This window comes from Bacillus rossius, chromosome 3 (genome assembly GCF_032445375.1).
Source record: "Bacillus rossius redtenbacheri isolate Brsri chromosome 3, Brsri_v3, whole genome shotgun sequence".
In the NCBI taxonomy this organism is placed as follows: Eukaryota; Metazoa; Arthropoda; class Insecta; order Phasmatodea; family Bacillidae; genus Bacillus; species Bacillus rossius.
The window spans coordinates 18,781,626-18,803,161 of record NC_086332.1 but is presented as its reverse complement, the minus strand read 5'-3'; the positions used below and the strand labels follow the sequence as shown (position 1 = coordinate 18,803,161).

Genomic DNA, 21,536 nt, shown 5'->3' with positions numbered 1-21,536 from the left:
TACAATTTATTGCAATTGGTACAGTTTCTTCAGAGCTTTTTGCTAACTCAAGTACCTTTACTTTAATTTCTTTGTTGTATTAATGAAGGAAGTATATGTTCATTTTAACTGAATAATTATGTACCTCTGAGGGATAATACACTATGTCACAAAAACTATATTTTTTCATGACAGCAGTTTCAATAAGTATAAATAGTGCCTCACTTATATGCTCAACTATTTTCTACCCGAAATATGTGAATTTTTGACATATCGTAGATCTTAGTGTTGTATGCCAATAGAAAGAACGTCAAAGCTTGTGGTTAAAACTGCATTTTCCCCAAAAGTGGACATAGTGTCTTATGCCTCCGATGTACAGGGTTAAGAAGAAAATTCTTCCTCATTGCCCCATGCCCTTATCGGCGGTTGCTTCTGCATCGAAGTGCGTGACATCGGACTACAGGCATTTAGGGAAAATGTTTGTCCGGTGTTTTAGAGGCAAGTGTGCGTATCTTAATCTCCTTCACGCCTGAACATCGAACGCCCCAGGACTGAAGAACAGATAGCGGGGAGGTGGGACAGGAAAGGACAGTATCGCCAAACTTGGCGCCTGCTTCTTCCGTACGTTCCGGCCCCCTTTCTCCGATGTTGTGTATTCCACGCGCACACACGCACACATTCCCCCCCCCCCCCTTTCCATTCCATTCCTGGAACGCTGGCTGGGTCCACCTTGCCTGCAGACAAATTGGCGCGCGCAGAGACAAAAGAAAGCGGAGAGGAACGAATGGGAAGAGGAGAGGCAGAAGGGGTCGCGGCCAGGAAGAGAGCGCGAAAGGAACGGGGGAAGGGGGCTGAGGTTCGTCGCTCCATCCGTCATTTCCACTCTCCCTTTATATTCGCATCGCCCAGCCGCGTCACATCCTGAACATAATTCTTCCTGATAATTTTCTTAACGACCCTCGCCACGGAATATCTCTCCTCCCCCCCACCTCCCTCCCCATCCCACCACGCCACCTTCTGCGGCGCCGCTATCTCCCTCTTTGTCTGTTTATGTGTAATATTTGCTTCTCCGGGCCCCGCCCCCTCTGGCAATAAAGGAAACATGCTATCCAGAACGTATTTTTTTCGCTGATACACCCCCGAGGCGCGGGCGTTCGCCACACACGGCTCGTCGGCCAAGCGAAACGCCCTCCCGCCCGTCCGAAATAGTGTTGTATTAGTGTCGTGAAGCATAGTCGCGGTGAGCAGTGCTCGACCGAGAGAAATAGCTCTTGCTTCTTGCGATACGTGCCACATCTCCAAAGGTTTCGTATTTTAAAAGATGATTTAGTTTTTGAGGTAACCGGTGAATGGTAATTGACAAACTGGAAAACACACCGCTGAACGAAAGAATACGCGTAATAGTTAGTGTCCAAAATTTTACCAAATATACGTAAACTTTCATTATAACCTTGCGTCAAGGATTCGCCGTGTGATAAGATAATATCGAGATAAAAAAAAGCCTAGCGAAGTGTGAAATTAATACATTATAATATTAAATAGGCAATAATAATAATAATAATAATAATAATAATAATAGTAATAGGAAAGATCGACATATCTTATTTTACAAATTTATTTTACTTCAGTTGTTAATTGCTCTGCCAGACCGTGTGGTGAGTTGTAACGGTATTTATTAACATAATTAATGTAATATCAAGTATTATTATTGCTTAAGCTTCACTGTACAACAATTGTCAACAATACCTGTGTGCCATATTTTTTTAGTATGAATCTAAATAGCTTCATAAAATATTAAACATAAAAACAAGTAAAATAGTTCCACCTTGTGGACCATTCTAAAGTGAAACCGGATAAGAGATTAATAAAAATGTCAGAAACATGATGTTGCATTTTGGCGAAACGGATGAGCGCTACTTCGCTCTGTGATCGGGGACGGTTTGGGTTGGAAGCCTCACGGTTTCATAACATTTTACCGAAAGAGATAAGACACGTTTAGTATCAAGGTAGTAATGAGATCCGTTTTCCGTTTTAGTCCACCAGCATAACATTCCGAGTATTTAGTAAAACTAATAAAATATATCTTTGAATCTTAGGCAGACTTGCCTAGCGAAGCTCGTTAATAATGAGTTGCATTTAATGTGAATATTCTCGTGGGCCCGCCGGCCAAGTTCAAGCTCACCCACTTACGCCAATGTGCTCAAAGTGAAGGTGGATCAAAGCTGAAGTCATTGCAAGAAACCACTAAGCGACAGCTTGTGGCTGAATTAATATTATTGAGTTAGTCTTATGTCACTCCTCGATGTTGTTCAAGTTAGACGACATTTGAGGAACTGTTTTTTATTTTTTTTTTTTTCGAAACAGGCTGATTACATGGTTTTGGGTTCATTAATTTGTGCTGTCATCATTTGTGGTTTTTTTTTGTTCTCTTCTGTTTTGGAAAACTATTGTGTTTGTTTCGTCTTTTCGTTTTGTAGTGTTTTTGTCTTGTTTCAACTGTCGTGCTGAATTTTTTTGGGTTCAATATTTTTGTGCTGTCATCATTTGTGGTATTTTTTTGTTTCGTTCTCTTGGTCCATTTTTCTTTGTTTTTCTTTTTTGTTGACCATATTCCTGTTATGGAATATTATGTGGTGTTTATATCCTGTTGACAACAGCAATTTTTTGCTTAATTTTGTGTTTTTGTCTTTTGGGTTTTTTGTAGTTTTCTTCTACAGACATACATGTTCTTAGCAATGGCGTACCTATGTACAAAAGCTTACATCAAGTCATGCACTCCCATTGCACAAATATTTCAAAGATAATACATGGTCGATAATTACAGGTAATGCGTTTAAATAAAAGACCACGCATGCTTGTGTTGTTTAGTCAACCCGTAGATATCCTATGACTTAAATTGCATTTGTCTTCTGAGCATAACACCGGTATTGACTAACAATTGGATAGTTAATCTATAATTATTAAATAATGAAAATAATGACACTTTTTTTTACATTTTGTACTCAAGCAGACCCACGGTTTCGTTAAAATCAAGCGATAAAAAATGTAATTTCAAAAGTGCATTTATTTTTATTTTAATGTACAGGATACGACCTATCAGACATTGTCTGTATTGAAAGTCGGACGTGCAGAATGTTGGAACATGAGACGGTCACAGCTTGCGAAGGCACTACCCCTATGCCCACAGCTGGGTGGGGCGCTAACTCGGGTTCGAGGGTTTCTGCCCCGTAAGAGCGCGTCCAGTTTTCAACCGTGAGATTGCGTTAAATTTATTTCGTAAGACGCCCTCTATTTCAACCTGTCGCCAAGAAAGCGGGAGCGTTGAGAGGGATCGCATGCCGACATCTTGGATTGAGTAGTTTATTTTCTCTCTTGGGATTACTATTGGCGCTATAATGCATTACAAATATTTTAACACGCTTTTTTTTTACGAGTACGTTACAGCTTGTAATCGCCGGGAGAAATCATAGACCATTTCACGTAAGAGGCTGCAGTTACCTCAATACTTACGTAAGACCATCAATTTTGACTTAAAAGTCTAACGCGGTGTTGTGGTTTGTCGGACCAACTTAAATTAAGGGTGAGAGATAGTAATTGAAAGTCGCCATCTTAGTTTTAAAACATTTTAGCCATAATGATTTTATTTCATTGGATTCACAAAATTTGTTTTGTATTTTTTAAAGCATGGTAAATACATTAATGAAATGCCTGAAGTGGAAACTGAATGGCTTTTACAAATAATAGTTTTCCTTGTTTGGTATTGCAAACATTTTCGAAAATTAAAAATTGAAATAATACTGTCAGTGACCACTATTGTACGGCTTTTGAAAATATTTTTAGTTTGTGATCCCTGCTTAATGAAGAAAACATTTCAATATTAATGGTTTTTAAGGCATAAAAAACTGTTGAAACATAAATTGTGTCTTTCATTTAATGCCTCTCCCTCTAAATAAGTCCAATAAATAGAGACCTGAAAAATTCGCGGGTTCATTACGTGCTATGCTAAAATTCAAATAATTATACCTTAGTGCTGCTTCTGCCATTGGTCCACTGTTAATCTGGAGGACTGAGGGCCAATTAGAGACCCTCACTTATAGAAGTGTCGAATGACAGGCCACCCAGTCGTGACGACTCACAAGTCAGCAGCCAATGAACAGTTGGCATTTGCCCGAGTGTGTAAAGGATATTGGAGTCTATCCTAAAGGTCATTGAACCCGCGAATTTTTCCGGTCTCTACCAATAAAGCATGGGAGTATTAAAAACATGTAGGTAATTCTAAAAAGAGCTCACTCTGAGGCAATCGTAGCTGCGAAACGCGGGGATGACAAACGTCATAGTGCTTGGTGCAGCAGAGAGTTGTTCGCCCGTGGCCTCGCAGGTTGCACAGGTTGGCGTCCCTGCTCGCAGGCACAACCTGTCGCAGCACGTCCGCCTGCACGCGGGCAAGAAGGTCGCGTGCCCCGTGGAGGGCTGCTTCTACGCGTGCCGCTGCCAGTCCGAGCTGAGGAACCACCTGAGCTTGCACTCGGACAGCCGGCCCTTCGCGTGCGGCGAGTGCGGCTTCCGCTGCAAGAACAAGTACATGCTGAACAGGTGAGCTCCGCCCTGCGCCTCCCCGGGTCAGCCGCTCCAACCGTACACCTTCGTGCGTCTCTTATTTGTTTGACGTGAATACATCTTTAAATTTAATAATAATAATAATAATATTTTTTCCCCTTTTTGACGTGACGTCTATTAAATCAATGAACTCCGGCTGCACGCACGAAAAAGTGTCCCGTTATGCACATTGTTCCGTTACGCTGTGTCCCGTTACGCACATTGTTCCGTTACGCTGTGTCCCGTTACGCTCATTGTAACCTTGCGCCGCATCTATCTCTCCACTCGACTGTTTATAAAGTGAAGTGAAAAGTTAATGTGGATTTAATTGCTTATTACAACAACAATTTCGGCAATAAAGGTTAATTATTCTTGCATTTTAAAAATCTGATTACTAGTATAATTTCAAGTATTTATTCTTTTATTATTAAAATAAAAATGATTCAATTTTATTCATAAAAGTATGCAATCATTTCATCAATGTTTTGTTGTGACGTTGTCACGTTAAACTATCGTCCGTAAACCGACTTTACAGACAACCAATTTTTATTTTGTCGTTAAACGTCTTCAAAATTAATAATAATAATAATTTATTTCCCCCTTTTTTACACTTTGTTAACAATATTCACTTAATTAACAAGGAAATTTAGCACTCACGAAAGCAAGCTTGTATGTGAGTGTATCTTGTCACTTCAAATTACATGAGGTATTTTGACAATTCTAAACATTTGTAAATGTATAATATCTGAGAAATAAATAGGTAAAATGTAACCTAAGAAACCTTTCATTAGTTTTATAAAGATGAAAGTCAAAAAGAGCAATTTATTAAAATTCAATATAATGTATAAGCAAAAAACGTATAAATTATAAAACGTCGTGCGAGAGTGAGCTATCCAAAGTTTCATGATCATAATAAAAAACAAATTTACGTTTTTTCATCAGCACCTTGGGCTTGCATCGGCGAATTAACGATGGTTCTCGCAAGGTCTATGGAGGTCATATTTACTTGGTGTATGCTGCTTAGTAGATTCATGGCCAAGGCCATGAAATTCGCCAAACGTTTTTACGGAACTCGGCGAACTGTTTGTTGTTGTGACAGCAAACACGTCACACCGTAATGGCCTTCTGCTCATTTCCAAAAGGCGTAATTTTCTTCGACACGCCAAGCATCCACAGCTCGTCCCAAACATCTTATTCCGAAGCAAAATTTAGTAGTTAACGTAAGATCATGTTTGTTGCCGAATCCAAACCCCCTTCGAAATACGAGCGCGGAGCGCACACGTCTTTACTCGCGCGCGGCCTTCCTTCGCGGCATAGGTAGGCCTAGAGACGGTAATCGTAACGAACGTCTTTTCAGCGAAACCATTAAGTCTTAACTCACTGCCTACCTAAGTTGAATACATGTTTATCAACCCTTCGCAATATCAATAACTTATTCTAAAACGTACATATAAAATAATAAAATTTCATTATTTAAAAAAAAATTCCAATCGCATAATACCAACTGCACCTACTAAAATCTTATTGTTTACAAATATGCCAATTATTTTTCTTACCAACAAAATGACAATCTTAAACCAACAAAACTTTTAAAATAAAATAATTATAAAATCTTTTTTCTTGCAGACTACAAGGTAAAATTTTTATTGCCTTTAAAAAATTCAGAGTCTACATTTCATCAGTAGCCAATAAATAAGGAGGGGGGGGGTGTTTACAATATTTATAGAACACCTGAATGTGAGGGTAAAAAAGTGTATCATATAACTTTATGAAATAATACGCGATTTTTGTTTGATTTGTTGTTTTTTTTATTTTAAATTCGCCGGAGTACTTAGCAGGAGATAGCATACTAAGTATTTTATTACGTTGCACCTACACTTACACTTCACATAGAACACTTTAGAATCCTTGCTAAGTTTTACATTATGTTCGACACGTAAGACATTGGAAAAAAAAGGTTTGACAGTGTTGCTTTTCTGCGACAAGCAAATACTTTACTATCGCCTATTCTTCTTTTTTTTAACCTAAAACATCAAAATAATATAATATTTGTCGTAATACCTTGTTCGTTGGTAAAGATAGATATTATGCAGTTGTGAACACGAATGATTGACAGTGGCATAACTTAGTTTTGGTGATGAAAGGGGTTTGAATAGTTTTCAAGCAGAAAATTCAACATTTGTTGTACAATATCTTATTCCACTGTAAGTAACTCAAATTACACTTCTAAGTAACTCAAATACAAGAAAATCACAACTAATATATATTTAAAAAAAATCTTTTTTTTAAGGGGGCTGGTTAATACCAATGATCCCTCTCCGTCTACGCCCACGCAGGCGCCAACGAAATTTTTTTAAAAGAAACGTTGTTTCATGGTTTCCAGATTAGCTGTAATGCTCTATAATCCCTAATACACGTATACTTGTGGATAGGCTTTAATCCACGACTGTGCGGAAGTCTTCAAGCTGACCATAGTTCCGTCGTCGAAGGCCCGAGCAGGTCGAGGTAAAGTACTAGACGCGCTAGCCTGCTACGCGGCATCAGTTCGCGTTCCCGCAGAATCGAGGGGGATATTCGTAACCTGCTGCTTCCGGACGAGTCGGGTAAAGTTTATCGAGCAGCGAATCAAGTTAAGTCGCCTTGAACCGTTTACGCTCGAGAAGGTCGTGGCTCGATCCGAGCCCGGTTACCCGGGTGGTTGGGGGTCCTCGCTAGTGTAACCTGGCCTTCGCGCGAGTCCTCGGTGGGCGTGGACGCCGAAGCGACGCCACACGACTGGAACCTACGAGCACCGACATGAGCAGCCCTCACTGAGAAGAAGATAGGTTTACATAAACAAACATGGATTTATTTGTACTGTTCGTTCAGAAACAGGCTGACAGCTACTGAACACCAAAAAATTGTTCAAATTCTTTAACATTTAGTGTTATACTGATAGATAATCAAAATTAAAAAAACTTTTTTTGTCGTATTAATTTTTTTTGAAATGAAACTTCTTTTGGTGAAGGGGATAACAATTTTCGAGCGTTACGAAAATTTCGATCGCATGAGGGGAATGTAGTGAGGGAACCGGGAGATGAGGAGAACATATACATAAGTACTTACGTGGTGGTGGAACCGATGTAGGAGACGGCAGGGAAAGGTAGAAATGACGCAGCATACTTGCGCTCTCGCTCAATTGCTCTCTTGTGCTCTTGCACTTTTGCGCTCTTGGTTCTTGCGCCCTGGTGCACTTGCGCACTTTCACTTGCGTGATTAAGGTCCCGTGGGATGGCCGTCGGTGGGTACAAGACCTCCTGCGGCCGCGCTCAGTCGGCGGGTGGCTGTGTGTGCTTGCAGGCACAAGAGGAAGCACGGCGAGACGCGGCTGTACAGCTGCCCCAGCTGCCCCTACACGACGCGCTGGAGCAGCGACCGGGCCAAGCACCTGCGCACGCACTCCCCGCGCCCCCGCCGCCGCGGCGGCTACCGCTGCCCGCACTGCGGCCGCCCCAGTGAAACCATGGTATGTTTATACCCCCTCGTGTGTGTTCGCAGGCACGCCGCGATCCACCGCGGCGAGAGGCCGCACGCCTGCCCGCACTGCCAGTTCGCCTCGCGCCTGTCCTCGCACCTCAGGCGGCACGCGAGGCTGCACACGGGCGCGCGGCCCTACCACTGCCCCCATTGCGACTTCAGGTGTAACGTGCTGGTGAGTTCGCGCTCGGCCGAGTCCCGCGTCGCCGGGTTGCAGCCTCGGCGGAGTCGCGGGCTCGACCACTGCCCTCCCCGCTGCCCTTCCTGCCCGCGCCTGCGTCACGGAACCCCGACGCGAACACGGATAACACGCGTGTCGCATCGAGCCCAGACGTCGCTTATCGGATTCAGTGGCGTAGCCAGGATTTGTGTATGGAGGGTGTTAAGAAGCATGCCCCCCCCCCCCCCGCTTTAATACGGGGGGGGGGGGGGATTCTTCCTCCCCCGGGAAAATTTGGATTTTAAGGTGTGAAATAGTGCTATTTTAGCAGTTTTCGGTACTTAAATTTAAATATTGTAATGGTAAAAATTTTATTAATTTTAATATGAAATTTGTTTGAGTGATGAATAAGAAATTAATTAAACATTGGGTCCTAAGGGGGGTGGGGTGTTTGAACCCCTACCCCCCCCCCCCTGGCTACGCTCCTGATCGGATTACGCTACTTTCTTGCTACCACCAGCAACTAAACTTTTACAATAGATAATTGTATTCCCCCTTTCTTACATACTCAGTGTCTTTGCTTTTTTTATTTTTTTTTCTTTCCAAGTAAGATGAATACGCATGTATGCCAAAGTAGCCACTTGCAATTCACTAAAATATAAGGACGGGCTGAATTGTATCCCCTTGGAAAAGGGTACCTTTCATACTTTTGGTGGCGGTAGTGTAGCTGGGTAGAAACTGGAAAGGTACAGTACCCTTTACGATTTCTTAAAATGTTTCGGTTTTAATGCAGATATGCACTGGAAAGGTATCCCCTCTGAAAGGGTACTTTTCAGAATTTTGCTCTTTCATAGTCCAATCAAAGTCATAAATTTAGAATTAAGAAAGTTTTTTTTTTTTTTTTTACATTTCATTTGAAGTAGTTTTGAATCATGTCGTAAGTAACGATTCATAGGTTAAGATCATAAGCAATATAAAAAAAATACTTTAACATATTGTGGACGGTAGGTTGGGTTAGTATAGCTTCATTAAATATACTATGAAATCATGTGATACCTTTCCAGTGCATATTTGCATTAAAACCGAAATATTTTAAGGAATCGGAAAGGGTACCTTTCCAGTTTCTACCCAGCTACACTACAGTCACCGTAAGTCTGAAAGGTACCCTTTCCGAGGGGATACAATTCTATCGTCCCAAATGTTACATACTTCCGACTTGCGGAAGACAAGGAACACTTGGATGTTCGCGGCAGTGAGAAAATTACGTCACCTGTTTGCTACGCGTATTGTGAAGTGCGATGTGCACGCACAAAACATGTTACACTGCGGGGTTACGTTACGATAAGTGTGTACGCGCCTTTACAGACCGCCCAAATTTTAGCTCCTTTTATACCTATTGGACCCTTGATTTTCCTTCCAAAAAAATGTCATCACCTTGTTCATGTGTTTGCCTATGTTTGTTTTGTTTTTTTGTTTTCATTTCTCACACATGTATCCATTGCAGATAAACAATGTTTTACAGATTCTTTGCTGATTCTGCTGCTGTCTTGATTTCGTCAGCAATTTTTTTAGTCATAATTGTTTTCTGTTATATTGCTAAACGTGTGTAACTGTTTTATTTCTTTTCTGTGCTTATTCATTGTAAAGATAAAACAGCCAATGGAAGTTGGTTGGAGGGACTACAAAATCTTGCCTTGAAAATGTCGTAGCATCCTTTTTTTTTTTTAATTTATTTGCTTTTATTTTACTGATAACGTTTTTCTGGGTAAAAATAAATATTTTTGTTACAAAACTGATTGTGGAAATATGCATTATATTTTAAAGATAAAAAACTTTAACTGTTTTTAATTCATATAGGGAATGTTAATCGTTCATAAATAAAAACAAAAGATTGAATTGGTCCATGACAGATTTGTGACAGCAAAATAATTATTGCCCGAAAACTGCCCAGCCGAGACATGGCTGCGTATGTAGCGTTCTTCGTTGTTACTTGAGTGCTTTTGGTAGTGAATTGTTAAATTATAATATCCAAGCCGTCATTATAAAAAATATTCCAGGCATTATCCAAATATTTAAAATAAATAATTAGAGATAATGTTATTTTATGGTATGTATGCCTAAGTAAGATTTTCTTGTCTACAGTCAATTAAATGACCAAATTAAAATAAAGGTTCAGTTATTTATTTTATATAACTTTTTTTTTGCTGAGTATGAGACTGTTAAAAAGAGAGAACTGAAGATAGGAACATATATAACAATAAATTTATGTGTGTGTATTAGATTTGACACTATTTTTACATTCATTTTGGTTGAACTAATAATATTGGTAATTCATATTCTTTCACGGATTTTTAAAACAGTAGAAGAAGAATATTTCACAAATAATCTAGTCTAAAAATACTCCTAACATATATACCTATATATGCCTGTTGAATTTAACCTGAGCCAGACGTTTTGATGAATTACAATTATGCTTACTGCGAAAATTTTTTGGAATGCGATCAAAAACTGACTGTAATGGTTCTCAGGTTGCTATCCTTGTTCATACGTGACATTTTTTTTTCGGCATTGTATGTGATTATTTTATAACTATAGTGTTATAGTTTTGCACTACAATGCTCGAATGTTACATACATTAGTTTTAAACAGCACAATTTTTTTCACATAACTTTTTCCACGTTATTTCGTTGCCATAGAAATGGTGAGGCGTAATCCCTCAGACTGCCAAAAAGCATCTTACCCGTGCATCTTTCGTCCGTGCAGCTAAATCCCTTTTCAGATTTACAAACAAGAGTACATTCTATCCCACTCCAAGATTACCATCATTGTGGAATCCGACTTGAACCGCCCCAGCTTCAGGCGGGAACAACGGGCCGCGATCAGATCTCCATTTATTCGCAGACGCGCGTCCCCGGGTTAACAGTGTTCGCGCAGGCGGGAAGAAAATAAGGCGATGATGCATCCAGGTATTTTATAGTTGTTTGAGAACCCGAGCAGCTGCGTTCCCTGCCGGCGTCGCGCCGTCCCCAACCACCCCTCCCGCCAACCGTTCAGACCACGTCACTCGTAATCTGCCGCAGCCAAGCCTTCTCCGGCGAGAGAGCGCGGGGTACCTGCGCGTCGCTTCGCTCACTTATCACCCGCTGAAATATTGTGATTGGTTCCCTTCCCCCACGCCCCTTCTCCGCTCATCTCCCCCCCTCCCCCCACCCGTGTAGATACTGGTGCACACCGCCGCCGCCGAAACACTTTCCCGCACACGCACTTAACGTAAATTCGTGACGGTGCGGTGCTGGTGAGGATGGGAAAAGGCGGGGAATATCGTCTGCCTCTCGCGTACAAGCGGTCCCGCACACCGCGAGACGGCGTCGTGGTTTTTGACACGAGGGCACTGCATAGGCTGGTCACCGTGTTAGTGACCACGGTGGACACGAAAAAAAAAAAATTGGCGCGGACACCTTTGTAGAGTGGGTGGACATCTTTTGTGACTCGCTTTGGATAGGTCGGCCTTTTTTTATTTCCGACCGATCGCACTGGGAGCAGCAGGGCCTCAGGTGTGACGTACACCAGCCTTGAAGCTCGTCAGCCCAACACGTCACCACCCTGGTGTCTCAGGCTCTCTGGGAGAGCGTGTGTGGGAGCGGACGTCACGCGACAAGGGGGTTGCGGTCTTTCCTCGCGAGCGCCACGACGTGATGTAGGAGGGGAGGGGAGGCGAGGCAGATATTCCCGCGAGCCTCTCCCCTCCCCTCTAACTGAACTCAAACACTTGCTTCGACACCCGCGGAACCCGCGAAGACACGCCCTGCGCGGTGGCGATAGCGCAAATCATCTCCATAGACCCCTCGTCAACCCGTCGGCTTACTGTCTTGGGCGACATCCGCGGTGCTAGTTTGCACCCGTGCACTCCCAACATTGATGGGGGAAAAAATTTATTCTCGTCTATCTCAACTCTTTTTTTGAAATGAAGCAAGCTGGGTTAAAATACGCTGTCCGTTGTTGTACTTTGAACTCTTACGTGACGTGGTATGTTGGCACCTTGTCCTACGACCTGACCTACATCAACACTATAATTGGCCTACGTTCTTTAAATGATTCTTGCAGTAAGAAAATTTTGATTAAATACAATTATTTTGACATACGCCATTCCAGTAGATGATTAGCCTAGCCATACTAACCTCAGTTTTATGTGGTTTTCAGAATTCTTTTGATGCTGGGATGGTACCTTGCAATAAGCCGTGGATGGTGTGTGTGATATATTGTCGTTTATTGTTACCTTTTTTAACTTCCTCGTTGCAAAATTTAAAAGTAAAAAAAAAAGTAAAAAAGAAACAACGAAATCTAATCAATACACAAACAAGGCTTCAGTGGTTAATCGTTCTTCAAGAATTACAGAAACGAGGCAATTTTTCTCATATATCTAATTTCTATGTTACGTCTCTGACGTACTTCAATTCTACGGCGTTAAAAATAAGTATTGGGCACCAAATGTTAACCAACGGCCATGGAATATTTTATCGTGTAATACGAACTGGAGTGTATTTTCGACTTAATTTCTGGGCGCGAGTCCCACGTAGTTACTGCAACCACCGCTAGAATTCGCTGTCGGAGAACCAACGTCGACTATTGAATCTTTTGATCAGCAGAAAGAAATTTTAAACTTTATGATAAAACGGCTCCAATAACAGCAAACAAAAAAAAAAGATATGGAAATATACCAAACCCCGGCTTTTTACCAGAATTTCGACAAGGAATTTTATTAAAATAATTCCCACATTGTTAAAGTTCAATAAACAGTTAATACTATAAAGTTTACTTTTGTGTTTGTGAACTTTGGCTCGTGTTCCATCCGCCACAGATGGCAGCATAGTGGTTGTTACACATTTCCGTTCCCAGGGCCGGTGCAAGGTAAATTGGCGCCCTAGGCGAAAAACCTTATGCCCCACCCCCCCCCCCCCCCGGGACAGAACCCCAAAAAAAATTTTCCTTGCCTCAAAATACATTACGTAAGCCTAAGATTTTGTCAACAATCAAATGTAAGCAGGCTTTGTTGTTTTTTTTTTTACTTTTTTTACTTATTACAAATCATAAACAGGTCACCCTGGACTTTAAATAATTACTTATATCAATATAAACATTTCAAACTGTTACAAAAATCCATTTTCATCTAGTTTCATATTATATCAGCTGTTATGTGTCGTGCTGCGCCGCCCCCAGCTACTTGGCGCCCTAGGCGGTTGCCTAGTTCGTCCTAGTTCGCCTATATGGACGCGCCGGCCCTGCCCGTTCCACGACTTCCGTTAGGACTATATTCACGAAATCCCTCCCCACCAAATGCCGTATACCAAGGGCTAATATGTCGTACAGGGAAAGTGTTCTCCTGCCTGTGAAGCCTCCCTGTGTCGCAGGAGAACCTGAGGAAGCACGTGCTGACGACGAAGAAGCACGCGGGCAAAAAGCTGTACGAGTGCCGCTTCTGCGACGACGGCGACGGCGACTCGACCAGGTTCGCGACGAACCTTGTGAAGAGCTTCCGCGCGCACCTGCTGACGGCGCACAAGGGCGAGTTCGAGTCGCAGCTCAAGGTCAGCCGCTACATCACGGGCGTCTACCACGGCCAGGAGGACCCGCTGACCGTCGCGACGCCCCTGCCGGCGCCGCCCGCCAGGAGGAGGAGGTGAGCGGGGTTCCGCGTTCGTCATCGCCTCGTCATCAGTAGAGTCCCGGAAATTTCGCGGATTCCTCTGGCCTCAGGATAGAATTCAAAGTTATAGGTGTGCTCGACCCATGTTTACTTTCCCATTGGTTGATTTCTTAGCGAGAACATCTTTATCCTTGTTATTTGGCACTACATGATTCGCTTACTTCTCTCCTAGCTGGACATCGTTGGCTCACGGTCGTAGAGAGGCGTGTCCAGATAACTGTGGACCAATCATGAACACAGTGCGACAGTGTGGAGGTTTGCATTCTAGCTTGCGACTAAATGAATACACGAAATTTCCGTGGCTCTAATTATCAGGGGCAGGCATTTTTCGCGAATAAATCTGAACGCCTATTAGACTGCAACAAGGTTTACTCGCACCAGCGGTTTCTTCCTTGTGATTGACGGCCGCCTGCGAGAGAAGTCGTTGCCTCATTTGACTGGGCCACTCAGAACGCATTTGCTTCCGTATTCACTACTGTTATTGGTGTTGTAACAATCGACGTGGAACTGAAATAAACTCACCCAATCACGAAACACAGATGATGCTACGGTGTTTTAACTTTTAGCTAGTCGCAGTATCTTTTCGCGAAATATGCATGTCTCTACTCATTATAATTTGTCGAAATATTTTGAATTTCCTACAAAGCGTTTGAAACATACTAAGAATGATGAGGAGGGAACTTCTACCATTTGTGGCTGCCATGGGCGTCGCAACCGGGGTGACGGGGGGGGGGGGGGGGGGGACACGTCCCCCCCCCAATAATAAAAGTCTTCAATTTCGTCCCCTCCAATAATATATTTAGTTTCGCTTCGAAATAAACCCACCGAGTCCGCTGCGTTAGTAGGTGAGGAACCAAACCAGCCTCAGGCTCGGTCGCGGGGACCACGTGGTCGAGGGGCGGGGCGCCCCAACACCCGGACACGACGCGAGTGGTATTCGGAGCTCGCTGTGATCTCTGAGGCCCCGTCGCCTTACCCTGAGTGCGATACCGTGCATCGGGTAACCATGCGAACTGAAGAACTAAAAAAAAAAAAAATGTTTTCTGGCCATACTACAAAATATTTTAACGGTTTTAGATGTTGCCATATTAAAAAATATAATTTTATACTTTTGAAAATCTATTTACTTCAAATCTGTGTCACGTTAATTGCCTCAGATTTGACAATTTATGTCTGTGGTACCCATTTCTCAACCGTCTATTGCAAAGCATCACACGATGATACTGTCGACAGATAAACAGTGGCAGAAGTGTACGCAGACCGTTGGACAGCTGTCGAATTTGAGACAAGTTAACGTGACACGGACTATAGTGACTGTTCGTGGACCGTCGTGGCGAAGGTGGGGGGAACCTCTGTCGGCAGGTCGCAGCAGGCGAAGCGGAAGGTGGAGCCCGACGACGTGGAGGACCTGGTGGGCGCCGAGAACGTCATCTACGTGGACCTGCCCGGGGACGAAGGCCCCGTCGCCGTGTCCGTGCTGGAGTGCAGCGACGGCGACGGCGACGGCTCGCGCCAGGGCATCATCGAGGAGACGGACCCCGAGACGCAGACCACGGTGCTGATCCTGGACCTGGACAACAGGGGCGGCGCCTCGGGCAGCCCGCGCGTCGTGCTGAGCGCCGGCCCGGGGTCGTCCGCGCCCTCCGCCTGCCTGGGCCTGCTGCGGGACTTCTGCGCCGACTGACGGCTCCCGTGCGCGGTCACGCCGCGCTTCTTTCCTACAACATCCTGCTGGCCAACTTGGACTGTTGATTCTCACTTGTTTCTTCAAATTCCACCAGGATAAGATATGAGAACCTATCATTGCAAGCCTTTATAATTTGTTACAGCCTAATTAATATTTACTGACAGTCAGGGACGTAGCCTGGATGGGGGGGGGATGTTAGGGGTTTAAACCCCTCCCTCCTTAGCACCAAAACTTTAGTTAATTTCTTATTCATCACTCAAACAAATTTCATATTAAAATTAATAAAATTTTTACCATTGCAATATTTGAATTTAAGAACCGAAAACTGCTAAAATAGCACTATTTTACACCTTAAAATCCAAATTTTCCCGAGGGATGGCCCCCGGACCCCCCCTCTTTAATACAGGGTGGGGGGGGGGCATGCTTCTTAACACCCCCCATACACAAATCCTGGCTACGCCACTGCTGACAGTTTACAGTCTGGAACCACCGCGATGAATCCATGGGAGCTACACTGTCCGTGAGTGTTGGTACCAGTGAATAGCCAAAAGCCAGATCGTGTTCCGTGTCAAGCCATGAAATGCAATACGGGATGTTTAACTGCAAGCCGTGAGCTAATATTTGGTAAACAAAGATGGTGGGTTAATACCTGCCATCTTGGAATTTTTTTTTTTTGCCATAATCTCCTAGCATAATATGTATTGCAATTTGAGGCATGAATATTAGCTTCCTTAAATTTTTTAAACGTTTTCAGTTTTTAACGAACTTATTTTGTGTCCGGCTTGTTATCATTAGAGAGATTTAATTGATCACATCATTAGGGATTCTTCAAAGCTAAAAATGTTAACACCAACCAAAAAAATGTTCATTCCTGGAAACATAATCAAATCAGCTATTCCCCATGCCATATCGAAGCACAAAATGTTAAATGAAATATGTAATGATAATTATGGCTAAATATTTAAAAGTTTAAAAGGACAAGTTTTAATCTGACTTAAATGTGCAAAAATTCAACTTGAATGCTAAATATGGATGTAAGTCTATATTTCTATGACTCCTGTGGGGTTACACTATTAGTGACATACATTTGTACTACTTCTAACTTCACTCCTATCCTTAACCTGCTTAAATAATGAGAATTATAAGACCATCAAATTAATTAGTGTGAACCTAGCATTGTTTTTAAATTACTTCTACAAATTGCACGCTTTACCATTGCTTGACTCATGCAAATGTTCCGCACTCGTTACAGAGGTAAAATTTTGGTGAACATCTGTAAGTGAAAATGCAGTTATGGTTTATCTCTGAGTATGCGATTTAGGTGGCATATAAATTTTATAATCCTTTGCAGAAAGTAATTTACGGGAATGGTTAGAAAGAATCTTCATCAACTTTTATAATGAGGTCAAAAATGCATTTGTAATTTTTTTTTTTTGTATTTGTTAATGCTGAGCAAAGTAGGTTTAGTTTTTTGGTTTCATGAATCTTTTTCATATTGAGAGATGTAAACATATTGCAAAATAATTGTATTCTCTAAGTATGCATTTGTATTTGTTGGTACCTACCAAATGAGTGCTGCAATTATTTAAAATGTTATTGTTACATTACTTAGTTCCTATTATCTGCTAAGTTATTATGCCAATAAATATTAGTCAGTTAAAAAAAAATTGTATTCCTTTGCTATACTATTAAAAATTTCCTTCACATGTAACATCTGTTCTGGTAGAATTTTTATTTAATTTGTGCATACAATTTTTTGTGGTAAACAATTATGTACCCTCATTTAAAATAAATTTGAAACATATTTTGGAGATGTTTTCCATTGTTATACTTTCTCTATATTCCACTTTCACAAACAAGATGTTGTTGTTGTTGTAGTTTCAATGTGAAGAATAAAGTGCATATGCTCATTTATTTCTTAAGTGTTTATGAACCCTTGAAATTTGCTACTAAACAATTGAGGCCTTCTTTCTAAATGCTTATCTCAGCAGAATTGTGCAAAAAAAATGCATGTGACTGGGGAATGTGGTAAGAGGTTGTTGTTACCAGATCACAGATAATTTCAGAAAAGAAAAAAAAAGGAATGAAAATTGCAAATATATATATATATATATATATATATATATATATATTTTTGTAACTTTTAAATACAATTCTGTAAACTTAAAATACAATTCTGCACCACTCTAAATTTATGTTTCAATAAGCATATTGTTTTATAAAATACACTAGTGATCATGAGAGTTGAAGTCAATACTTAAAACTTTAGTGTTGTGATAGTCATGGTGTCAATTGCAGCCATGGCTGGTCAGTCTCCAGTTAAAACAAACAATGAATTCTACCCTGGATGATTTAAATCCAGTATGGTTACGTGCATAAGATACACTGAGGTCCTTGCCTTACCTGGACTGCTCCTACACATCACGACACAATAGTTTTCTATTAGATTAAGGAAACAGTAATCGAAAATTATAATATAACTTAATCTGCTTAAATTTTATTGTTTGAAGTAAATTATTTAAGCTAATACATTTTGCATATTTTCACTTAAAGTTGTATACTGTTCAAACACTTTAGATCATTGACTGGTGTAGTGGGTTAAGATTAGGTCTAGTACATATTGATGTAATTTCTGAAATTTGGTGTGAAAGATTTTTTTTTGTCATTTTCAGTAGTATGCCACTTTGTAAACGCCCCGCACACGTACGGTTATCAGAGCTTCATAAATAAAACATGCTAATTTAAAGCTGCTCAAGATATCCGAGTGGCGTCTGTTTGAAAGAAGAAAAAAAGCTTTTAGGAATACTCGTGAGGGCGAATGAGTAGTTTTGTTTCCGGATTTAGTTTTTAAAAATGTATTTTTTAGGAAAGTGAAAATTTCTAAAACGCGTGTTTTTAGAATATTTTTTAAGCATCAATCATCTGGTAAAGGTTCTTGAAATCACTAAAGGGATTTGCTTTACATCTTTATCTTCATTTCTCCGCCATCAAACGGTATGGTTACCGCTCAAATCCCGTAGTTTCCCTATCCCTAGGCACGAAAAGAAGACTGCGCGCCAGGTCACAGCCTTTGTGCTTACGGGCGATTCCGCGCTAGAAGCACCAGCGAGCGTCGCACTTATCATCAATAACTCAAAACACATCCCTTTAAATTAACGTGGCATGTCGAATCACTTTCGCGTTTTTCTCTCAAACCGATTAATCAGAGATTCCTCTTTTTCGAAACACAAATGAGTAAAAAAAAAAAAAATGTGTGTGTGATCCCTGTCTTTGGCGGACATTAACATTTCGAACGCTCGTCTCTCTCTCTCTCCCTCTCTCTTTCTCCCTCTCTCCCTCTCACTCTCCCTCTCACTCGCTCTTTCTCTCACCCCCCCCCCCCCCGCGAGCCTAACTCAGCTAACTCCGGCGGGCCCAAGTGGACCCAAGTCCGACACACCCCGGCCGATGACGGCATAATCAACAAGGCACCAATTAGTAGGTCCAGGTACCCCCCCTCAACCCCGAATGCCTGGCTGCCCACACAGAGACGACCTCCGCTCCTCCCCCTAGGGAAGGGATGACCGTGGACACACCTTCCGTCCTCCCCCCCCCCCCCCCCCCATCAGCCATGCACGATTTCACACCCCCCCCCCCCCACCCCCACGCAAGCAGTGCCGGTCATTTAATGTTCTTGCCATTGCACGTATCCAAGGTCTAATTGCTGTCAAATCATCGCGATAGCTCTCCTGCATCATATGATTTCGTTCGCACGTTACGCCACCAGACAGGTAGGTACCAAGTACCTATAATAGTGGTTGAAATTCACGCAAGTGTTCGTGATTATTAGCTCACGTGTCATTACGCAGCTCGAAAATAGCATTTATAAAATATTTGATGAAAAATGAATGTGAGCTCTCTGATCTCTGGAACTAATGAAGATATCTTACCGTCAGTTACTCGTTGGAGACGCCTTCATCACTAGACGATATTACAGTAAGAAAAAAAAGAGCTTGTAAAAATATTATTTCTGCCTTTTCGTGCACATAAAGAATGTGTGTATATATATATATATATATATATATATATTATATATATCTCAAAACATGATGGGTAGCATAAACGTTACCGAATCCAAAATGGTGGTTACAGCTCTCTTCGGCGAAGCAGAATACAGTGAACACAAACGTGTCTTTGAGGCAAGGTGGCGAAACATTTGATCTTATGAAGTGGGGAGTGGCTGTTCTAAGTTTAAAGTCACTCTGGTTAGGTACTGGTTAGTAAAACAAACCGTAGCGGCATAAAGCAATCATGAAGTGAGTATAGCTAAACGAAGTTAACTTAGTAGCGAGTAATTAGCGCTGCACTTATTTATAACCAAAAAAATTGGTTGTCTGTAAAGTCGGTTTACGGACGATAGTTTAACGTGACAATGACATAACATTGATGAAATGATTGCATACTTTTATGAATAAAATTGAATCATTTTTATTGAATTATCACTTTTTTGTATGGATACAAAGAAGGAGTGAAATAAAATCTACAATTTAATTGATTAATTTACTTTTTATTTGCACTCATTAATTCAAATATGTTTATTACTTTAAGGAAGAGATTATTTTAACTATAACTTTTATACACGTTTGCTATTTAACTTCTTCCAATCTGTGTTATTCTGTTAAGGATAGGACGATGATAGGAAAAGTAGGAAACGAATGGGAGTGTTTCAAGTTGAATGTGCCTCGAAAAAGTCAAATCGATGGTTGTTCCAATCGAGTGGAAGAGAGATAGATGCGGCGCAAGCGTACAATGAGAGTAACGGGACAATGTGCGTTACGGGACACTTTTTCGTGCGTGCAGCCGGCGTTCATCGATTTATTAGACGTTGTCACGTCAAAATTAATTATTTTGACTAGTGTTATTGACATGGCGATTGCACATTAACAAATTGTTACCCCCACGGGGTAGACGGCGTCTCTGCCCTCGGCGGACAGACGTGTTCGCGCGACACACAGCACGTACTCGTCCAACGTAAGGCTACATACTATACATACTGGGTATTAACGGCCGCCATCTCTGGTCTCACGCGAGAAGGGATGCCTACTCCCTACCGCAGCGTAGCCGTACGCAGTGATAAAAAAAACTCGTTATTGTGAAGAAACTAACAATCCAAACTGCATTAGGTTCTGTTCCTTAATGTGCATAGCCTCCAATGGTTAATTTTATTTACACTGTAGTCACTAAGATACTCCAGAAAAAAATAACATCGCGAAGCGTTTATTTTATTTTTTTAGGTTTTTGAGGACATTTGTTTTCCCAATAATTGCTGTAGCTAGTAATCTAAGGTACAAACGTGCTGTAAAGGTGAAATATCAAATCTACGTTTACTCACAATGTATACTGTATGTTTTTATGTTTTCAGCGCACTCACGCATGGCACAAAGGAAACTGCTTTCTCAAAAAATATTCATTAGTTGTTTCATTTTTGATAGTAATAAAAAAAATTATTTTTATTGTATGAGTTGCTATGCCTAATTATATGTTCATACATAGAGTTCAGCAATATAGTAGCTTTTAAAATTAAATACCGTACAGAAGCCACTACTGGTTCAATGGTTTAGGTGCGGATACAACAGTGAGATACTGTAAGTTCAAATAATCTCACAGGCTGTTTTACTGCAGTATAAAAAAATATTTTTCATTTTTATTTATTTCACAAACATTTAAAAAAAATTTCTTTGTTTATTTTCTGCAATTAACGAATTCTTTCTAACAATGCTGATAATCCTATGATAAAACTTATAAATGTACATTACTGCTATGAAAGTGTTTTATCTTTAATAATTAATAAAATTTCGAAACCGGGCACACAGAAATTCCAATGGTATTTCTCATAGAATCTCTGTTAAAAAAAA

At 41.3% G+C, this 21,536-nt stretch overlaps 1 protein-coding gene across 2 annotated transcripts in view; it reads left to right on the top strand.

Moving 5' to 3' along the window:
- Positions 1–17,550, top strand: part of LOC134530309 (uncharacterized) — a 121,581-nt gene extending 104,031 nt beyond the window's left edge. The window contains exons 10-13 of one of the 2 annotated variants that reach the window (XM_063365034.1): positions 4,387–4,572; positions 8,113–8,266; positions 13,660–13,928; positions 15,318–17,550. In XM_063365034.1, the coding sequence (XP_063221104.1) occupies positions 4,387–4,572; positions 8,113–8,266; positions 13,660–13,928; positions 15,318–15,639 (931 nt within the window). In that variant the 3' untranslated portion in view covers positions 15,640–17,550. Of the gene's footprint in view, positions 1–4,386; positions 4,573–7,914; positions 8,081–8,112; positions 8,267–13,659; positions 13,929–15,317 lie in introns of both variants that reach the window. The other variant, XM_063365033.1, reaches the window with a different exon arrangement.
- The last annotated feature ends 3,986 nt before the right edge of the window (positions 17,551–21,536 follow it).